Source organism: Humulus lupulus, chromosome 2 (genome assembly GCF_963169125.1).
Source record: "Humulus lupulus chromosome 2, drHumLupu1.1, whole genome shotgun sequence".
Classification (NCBI taxonomy): domain Eukaryota; kingdom Viridiplantae; phylum Streptophyta; class Magnoliopsida; order Rosales; family Cannabaceae; genus Humulus; species Humulus lupulus.
In genome coordinates this window covers 229,664,748-229,672,724 of record NC_084794.1, presented here as the reverse complement: position 1 = coordinate 229,672,724, position 7,977 = coordinate 229,664,748, and the positions used below count along the sequence as shown (strand labels likewise).

At 34.9% G+C, this 7,977-nt stretch overlaps 2 protein-coding genes and 1 long non-coding RNA gene across 4 annotated transcripts; all 3 read left to right on the top strand.

Moving 5' to 3' along the window:
• Nucleotides 1-543: 543 nt before the first annotated feature.
• On the top strand, nt 544-1,228 carry LOC133816565 (large ribosomal subunit protein eL21x/eL21w-like). Its single transcript, XM_062248989.1, has 2 exons — nt 544-895; nt 1,102-1,228. The coding sequence occupies exons 1-2, from the start codon at nt 565-567 to the stop codon at nt 1,134-1,136; spliced, it is 366 nt and encodes a 121-aa protein (XP_062104973.1). The 5' UTR covers nt 544-564; the 3' UTR covers nt 1,137-1,228.
• A 1,293-nt stretch (nt 1,229-2,521) lies between these two features.
• On the top strand, nt 2,522-4,413 carry LOC133816563 (protein EXPORTIN 1B-like). The gene is made up of 7 exons (XM_062248988.1): nt 2,522-2,659; nt 2,729-2,811; nt 3,234-3,372; nt 3,491-3,559; nt 3,639-3,716; nt 3,859-3,921; nt 4,040-4,413. Exons 1-7 carry the CDS (start codon nt 2,537-2,539, stop codon nt 4,181-4,183), a joined length of 699 nt encoding a protein of 232 aa, XP_062104972.1. The 5' UTR covers nt 2,522-2,536; the 3' UTR covers nt 4,184-4,413.
• Nucleotides 4,414-4,465: 52 nt separating this feature from the next.
• LOC133816564 (uncharacterized) lies at nt 4,466-6,082 on the top strand. 2 transcript variants are annotated; one of them, XR_009885333.1, is made up of 4 exons: nt 4,466-4,554; nt 4,644-4,742; nt 5,354-5,556; nt 5,774-6,082. It is a non-coding gene; the product is annotated as an uncharacterized LOC133816564 (long non-coding RNA). The 2 variants fall into 2 exon arrangements; XR_009885334.1 differs by having other exon boundaries at nt 5,315-5,556.
• Nucleotides 6,083-7,977: the final 1,895 nt, after the last annotated feature.

Sequence of the window (7,977 nt, the reverse complement as noted above, 5' to 3'; positions counted from 1 at the left end):
TTAGCCCTAAAGTATCTCTCTCTCTCTCTCTCTTGTATCTTCTTCTTCACAAATCAACCCTAACCATGTTCCCCTCTGTCTCTTTTTCTCTCCCTCTAAAAATAGCCACACACACTCCAATCTCTTGCCTTCTCTCAATCTCTCATTCATCCCACTCACAGTGACTATTTCTTTCGCTCTCTCTGGTTTGGAACCATCGTTCACCGACCTCTCTCTCTCTCTCATTCTCTTTCAGATGTGGGTGCTAAGGATCAATGATGAAGGGTCCCAAGAAAGGGCTTTGGGACGATGATGAAAAGACGCAATAAGGGGCGAAGTAGATGCTCCCCAAAGTTCTTTGACCCTTTCTTCTCCCTAGCGCGAACCAGAGGCCTTTCCTCCATGGGCGATGGGCAACCGAGTCTGTCCATTATGTGAAGTAAGGTAACTTTAACCCATTTTTTTAATTTATGATATATGAAGTATGATTTATATGTAAACTAAGGTAACTGAGCCTGTCAATTTTGATTTTTTTTTGGTGTTGATTTATGGATTTCAAAGTTAAACGGCGCCATTCACAAGGGTATGCCCCACAAGTTCTACCATGGCCGAACTGGGCGTGTCTGGAACATCACCAAGCGCGCTATTGGCGTGGAGGTTAACAAGCAGGTTGGGAACCACATCATTAAGAAGAGGATTCATGTTCGTGTGGAGCATGTCCAGCCCTCTAGATGCACTGAGGAGTTCAGAAACAGAAAGTTAAGGAATGATAAGCTCAAGGCCGAGGCCAAGTTGAAGGGTGAGGCCATCAGCACCAAGAGGCAGCCAGAGGGTCCCAAGCCAGGTTTCATGGTCGAAGGAGCTCAGTTGGAAACTGTCACCCCCATTCCTTATGATGTTGTCAACGATCTCAAGGGTGGTTATTAGATCTTTTTATGTATTATTTTTTCTTATCAATGTTCTGTTCTTGTCTGGTTTTGATTTTGTTTTCAAGACTACCAATGGAAACGTTTCCTTAATTAGTTCAAGTACTCGAAGTCGTTGTTAGTTTTCATATTTTGAATACAATTCTAAGTACAATTTTGTTTTAAAAAATTTCTGTGCTATTTTTGTTGTGTACAGAAATATTCCAAGAGTCCAAGATTTTCGGTTTATGAAAGACAAAAAGCAAGAGGCATTCTCATGACACCAGGTCTTCAAGGCAGCTCACCTCACTAGTCATGGCATCAATTTGGAAGGACACCTCAAAGCTTCACAAAAGCCAGATGGCAGCAAGCAGTAGGCACAACACCTCAGTATCTCATGGCATCAGGTCTTCATTTATTAAGATTTTTTTTGAATAAATTTCTGAAGTCAACTCTATATTCGCTCAGGTATATACATGTAATACTGTTTCTGAGATATACTTTTATGAGTTACATCTGTCTATAGAGTTGAGGGAATATAGATATACTGTAATACTGAGCTTAAACCTCCTCCCTGAGCTTCATTGTCTATAGATATACTGTAATACTGGACTCTTGATCAGAATTAGACAAAAAGACAACTATTAATGATCTTAATGAAAATCATGGTAAGTTATTTTTTTTTTTAAGGAATCCTTTTCTTATTTTTAATCACATCTAGATCATTTTTATCTCAGTTTTTGTGTAAGAAAAAAACCGAGAGACTGATGAGATTTGATTGAAACTGTCAAGTAGATGGAAATTAATTTTCTACTTATTAACTATCATCTAGCTCAAAGATGTTGGCGTTGCATAGCATCAGAATGATTTGTTGCCACCGTAGTTGATTTTAAGACTAGTTTGGCTGTTTCCCAACTATTTTATGAGTTTCATTTGACTAAGATTTTTACGTTGGAATTCAGATTGCATATTTGTAGTATGTGCTAATGATTTTTGTTTTTGTGTGTTTCTGAGTGAAGCAAGAAAATTGTTTGATGAAAGTTCTAAGTTAGATGTTATATTTTAGAGTTCTAAAATTATGGGTTTTCTAAACATGGAGAAGTTGATAAAGCTATTAGGTTGTTTGATTGGATGCCATCAAGAAATCCCATTTCTTAAATTACTTGATTGGTGGGTATTTTAGCTAAGATGCCATCAAGAAATCCACCACCTATTTGGTAAAGGATCTAAATTGTATTTTGGATTATTTTTCTCTGTGATAATACAAACTTTTTAAATTTACTTGAAATTAGTAGTAGTAGTAGTAGTAAACTACTATAATTTTTCTTGCTAGCTAGTTACATCATAGAAAAGCAAATCCCAAATCATGTAAAACATATTAAAATTTGGGTCTAGTTTGATTTTCTGTTTCTTTATACATTTCAAGGCCACGAGATTATTTTAGTGCAAGAAGTTCTATAAAATCAAAAAATTAAATACATTTCTTTCTAGTTTTGTGTTCCCTTCCCCACCTGCAACTTTCTCATTTTGACAAATTGGTTTTTTCTACTTTGTTTGGTGAGTTGTATCTCTATTTGAAGTGAGGGGCTACTTTGTTTGGTGAGTTGTATCTCTGTTTGAAGTTCCATAATCAACCCTAATTTGCTTCCTCTATGTTTAATGTACAGATTTTGAAGCATGATTGGCCAGCAAGATGGCAAAGCTTTATTCCTGATCTTGTTTCAGCTGCTAAAACTAGTGAAACAATTTGTGAGAATTGCATGGCTATATTGAAGGTTTCTCTCTCTCTCTCTTAAACTATTGAGAATTAGTTGGCACTAATTACTTGAATATGTTTTCTTCAGCTTCTAAGTGAAGAGGTGTTTGATTTCTCAAGAGGAAAGATGACTCAAAGTAAGATAAAGGAGCTTAAACAATCATTGAACAGGTAGATAATTTATGTTTTTTTTATTTTTATTTCATTTTGGGATGCATTTCATGTTTTATATTGTAATGTTTCATGAGTGCTCTTTTTTTTTTCCTTCTGTAGACTTATCATTTGCTTATAATTATATATATATTAAGGACAGTTCTTTTAGATATCCTTTGATGAGAAGTCATTATGCACTTTTTAAGTTATTTTTATTCACTATTATACACATATTTTGATACAATGTCTTCCGGGTGAACTGCCACCACAAAGTCAAGTGATCTGATCACTTATCTAGGACTACTGATAGTCACGTACTGCCAGTTCATAGTCATCATATATTTGGCTTTTATTTTCTAATTGGCATGTCACATGTTATCGTAATGATATGTTTATGCATTTTTTCAATCTCTCACACATAATGTGATTGGTTGTTGCAGTGAATTTCAACTCATTCATGAGCTATGCTTATATGTACTATCAGCCTCTCAAAGAACTGAGCTTATACGTGCAACACTCTCCACATTGCACGCATTTCTCTCATGGATTCCCCTGGGATATATATTTGAGTCTCCATTGGTATGTGCTTTGCTTGATAGATGGTTGTTGTATTGCATTTGAATTTAATACTTAATAACTTCCTTAAAAGAGTAAGTACAGTTGAGCAAAATTCTGATTGTGTTTGTTTATGTAACAGCTTGAAACGCTGCTGAATTTTTTCCCCATGCCATCGTATCGGAATCTCACTCTTCAGTGTTTGACAGAGGTGTGTTTGTATGATGATTTAGTTAAGAGTTGCTTCAAAACTGTGCCTGGTTCTCATAGTTCACAACACTGGTGTTTAGGTTGCAGCACTTAATTTTGGAGATTTCTACAATGCCCAGTACGTTAAGATGTACACCATATTCATGAAACTGTTACATGTAGGTCCGAAATGAAATGCTTATTGTAGTACTATCTTTGGTTGGCTTACTCATCACATCATTGTCCAGTTTTTTCTTTTATTTAATTGTATGTCTTGTTCCTGTGTTGCTATTAATATTTTTTTTTCTTCCTTTTGGTCAGACCATGATTCCTCTTAATACAAACATTCCTGAGGCTTATGCAATTGGTTCTAGCGAAGAGCAGGTAAAGTTGTTTTTGGCGCTTCAAAATTTAATGAAGACCATTTTTTATGTGTTCGCTCAATAATTGTTTATTTCTGGCAATGTCTTTTTTTTTTTTTTTTAACTTACCTATTCTGCAGGCTTTTATTCAGAATTTGGCTTTGTTTTTCACTTCATTTTATAAGGCAAGTTTTTTTCTTTTTTCCCTTTATACTTTCTTGATCTTAGTATTTACCACGTTTTGTTATATTTATATCTCAATGGCCATCCTCTTATGGCTGTAAGTTATGGTTCATTTAGTTGTAGAACAGGCTTAATGTCTCAATAAGGCACTGCTTAAGGGATTTAATAAGATAATATGGAATCACATTGTTTCCTTGTCAAATATCAAAGATTTGAAGTTGCTGTTTAAATACATTGCAACATTCACTGCTTAAGGGATTTAATAAGATAATATACAATCACATTGTTTCCTTGTCAAATCTCAAAGATTTGAAGTTGCTGTTTAAATACATTGCAACATTTACATCGTTCTATCCTTGTGCAGTCTCACATTCATGTGCTGGAAACTCCTAGAGAGAACATAGCTGCTTTGCTCATGGGTGTTGAATATCTTACCAAAATTTCATATGTGGATGACACAGAAGTTTTCAAGGTACCAATATTTTAGTAGTCTAGACTTGAACATACAAGTGAAATTTGTTAAAATTGGAATGAGTTTTAATCATTTTATGACCGGAACAGGTTTGCTTAGACTTTTGGAATTCGTTTGTGTTGGAACTATTTGAGGCACACCACAATTTGGATAATCCTGCTGTAACGGCAAACATGATGGGGCTGCAGGTATTGTGAATATGTTAACTTTCAGATGATATTATATAGTTTTTGGTGTGATTGTTTTATTTTCATATGGTTGCACTTGCACATATCATCTTTTTCCTCTTGCAGTTTACTGTTTTACTTTTGTATATTGTTTACTTTCAGATGATATTTTATAGTTTTTGGTGTGATTGTTTTATTTTCATATGGTTGCACTTGCACATATCATCTTTTTCCTCTTGTAGTTTACTGTTTACTTTTGTATATCAGATACAAAATTAGTTGATTTGTTTCTTATTTCTGTGTTTTCCAAAATATATATGTAATTTTCATTTCAATTTGTGTTTTCCATAAATATTGTCTTTTGAACCTTCAGAGCAGTTGGGTTTCTTTTCTTTTCCTTTTTGTAGTCTAAATGGTTGGAGATAGTAATATATGCTAGTTTTGTGACATCAAATATTTTGTGACCTGTAATCTCTGTTCTTGAATTATGTCAAACCTTTGCTTATTAAGGAAATTGTCTTTCCATCTCTTTGTTTGTGTGATTCTTTTTTATTTATATGTTATTTGTTTTTTCGAAATTTGTAATGGGACAGATACTTATTTTAGCCTGTGGTTTTATACTGAATAAGTAGATGCCTTTGCTACCTGGTATGGTTGATGGCCTTGGATCACAACTGATGCAGCGTGGCAATTATATGCTGAGCCAATGTCAAAGTTAAGAATGCTTATGATTTCTTGTATGGCCAAGCCAGAAGAGGTTCTCATAGTGGAAGATGAAAATGGCAATATTGTTCGTGAAACCATGAAGGACAATGATGTTCTCGTGCAATATAAGGTCAGTAATCTATGCTTTGCAAGTAAAATTCATAAGTGGGCTAGAAAAAGTCCTTGGTATTTGAATTTATATTTAAAAAAAATTTTCTTGGTTTTTAATTTTTTTGTATTTATTTTTGTGCTACATTTGTATTTTTTAAATTGTTTTTTGGTATCTCATTTTTAATTATCATGGAAACTTTCCTTAACCAAATTGTTATGGTCTATTATTGTTGCAGATCATGAGGGAGACTTTGATATTTAGAGAGCTTCGGATGGCAACAAACAACTTCAGCAGCAAGTACTTGGTTGGATGATGAATTGAAGGATGGAGCAAGTTTCATGCATGATTTACTTTTGTGTATCTTGTAATGTTTCAGTTTTTCATTTTTAAAGTAAAAAATGTTCAAGATTATAAAACTTTATTATGTTATGCTTTCAAATTTAAGTTAGAACTAAGATCTCATGAAGTAGACATATTCATGGTTTGAATTAGTTATTGTTTAATGTAATACTTGTGGTTTATCAATCTATTGAGAATTACATTTTATGATTAATTTTAATTTTTTTTTATCAAAATACAATAATGAAAATCTTTTAATTAAAAAAAAACCTTATAAGTATACTTATCAAAATAAAATTTAAAATATATTATCCACACTAAAGTAACAAAATTTTATTACTAGACTTTTAATATGTTATGATTTAGAAATATATTATAAGCATAACAAATTGTTATGATTTATATAATATAACAAACTAAAAATGCTATCAAAATAATTAAATGTAACAGTGGAAAAGTGTTATGCATAAAGTATAAGATTAAACTCCAAATTTATAATCAAATACTCTAACTAAATGTTATTATTTGAATATTATAGCAACTAAAAATGTGTTATTGAATAGTTTAAGATAACATCGAACATAACATTTGAATACTGTTATAGAAAAGACAAGACTTTTAATAACAGGGGCTATGTTAGCATTTTCAGAAACGTTATCAATACTCCCGGTTAGCAGTTTTTAAGTGTTATGAATACTGTTTTTTCTTGTAGTGTGTCTAGATTCTCCTATAAGAAATTGACCAGCTCCTTCTTCCTTTTATTGTCAAGATTCTTCCAAATCTTTACGACTCTTGAAACTTCTTTGGGGTCAATGTTTACCTCCTCGAGCTCCTCTATGGCTTGGAGTTCTGACCTATCTTCGCCTATCCGTGGGTCAATGTCTTTATGTTTGGCGACGTCACTATCCTCTTTTTGCCGAGGTTCTTTTGTTCTGCCAGTAACTTCTACTTCATGAGACTCCTCACCTCCTTCATTTATGACAATCGCTTGCTGCCCAGGTTTTGATTTTCCCTTCATAGAAATGCTATAACATTCTATGGCAGCGAGCTGATCACCTCTGACAGTGCATATTCCCGCGACTAAGGGGAATTTAATTGCTAGGTGGCAGATAGAGGTTATGGCTTCAAACGCCATTAGCGCAGGTCGGCCCAAGATTGCATTGTATGCAGCTAGACAATTGATTACCACGAACTCAAGTAACTTGGAAACAGTTCGCGAGTCCTCTCCCAATGTCACTACCAATCCGATTGTCCCGATGGCCGCCAACCCTTCACCAGAAAACCCATACAAAGTCATTGAGGTCGCCTTCAAATTTGTTACTGATAACCCAATTTTTTCCAAGGTGGACCTGAAAAGTAGATTCACAGAACTTTCATTATCTATTAGTGTTCTCTGGACCCTCCAGTTGGCAAGCTGGACGGTTATGATCAACGGATCATTTTGTGGGAATTGGCAGTGACTAGCATCCTCTTCTGTGAAAATGATTGGCTGCTTTTCCAATCACTGCTGTTTCGATAACCGCTGTTCCGGGAAAAACTCCACTCCGTTATGGGACTTTAGCTCGTTAATATACCTCTTCTGGGTCCCGCTGCTCATGCCTGCCAAATGAGGTTCCCTCGATATGGTGGTTATATCTCCCCCTACTATTGGAGGAGGGTCGACCTGACTTGCTTGAGCTCTGGTTTGAATTACTAGAACTTCCTGGACTGATTAAGGATTTGGTCCAGCAGGCTAATTAAGGACCACCCAATTTTGGGCATATTGGGCCAACGGTCCAGCTCTGTTGGAGATTCAATCTCATCATTTAGCTGTCGACAGTCATTAGTGTTATGATCGATGTCATTATGGAATTGATAGAACTTTGAAGAAATTCTCTCTTCGCCCTCTGGTTCTTCAATGGTTCTGGCTTCTTCGACGGAATGCAAGTAGAATTTGCTAGGAAGATGTGGTCCCTAGTGTCCGTTAGGTCGGTATAAGTAGCGTAAACAGGTTTGAATTTCTCCCCAGACTTATTTTTCTTCGTTCTGCTATGGTCTCCTTCACCATTTCCCTTCCTTTTGTTATTCCCCCTTGGTTATTCTGGGTAACGGTTTGAACCG

What these genes read in the sequence shown, in the direction of transcription:
- LOC133816565 (XM_062248989.1), top strand. Translation starts at nt 565, where the DNA reads ATGCCCCACAAGTTCTACCATGGCCGAACTGGGCGTGTCTGGAACATC. An exon ending in TGTTGTCAACGATCTCAAGG is followed by an intron (nt 896 to 1,101) that starts GTGGTTATTAGA and finishes TGTTGTGTACAG; the next exon opens with AAATATTCCAAGAGTCCAAG.
- LOC133816563 (XM_062248988.1), top strand. Translation starts at nt 2,537, where the DNA reads ATGTTTAATGTACAGATTTTGAAGCATGATTGGCCAGCAAGATGGCAA. An exon ending in ATTGCATGGCTATATTGAAG is followed by an intron (nt 2,660 to 2,728) that starts GTTTCTCTCTCT and finishes TGTTTTCTTCAG; the next exon opens with CTTCTAAGTGAAGAGGTGTT. An exon ending in CTTAAACAATCATTGAACAG is followed by an intron (nt 2,812 to 3,233) that starts GTAGATAATTTA and finishes TGGTTGTTGCAG; the next exon opens with TGAATTTCAACTCATTCATG.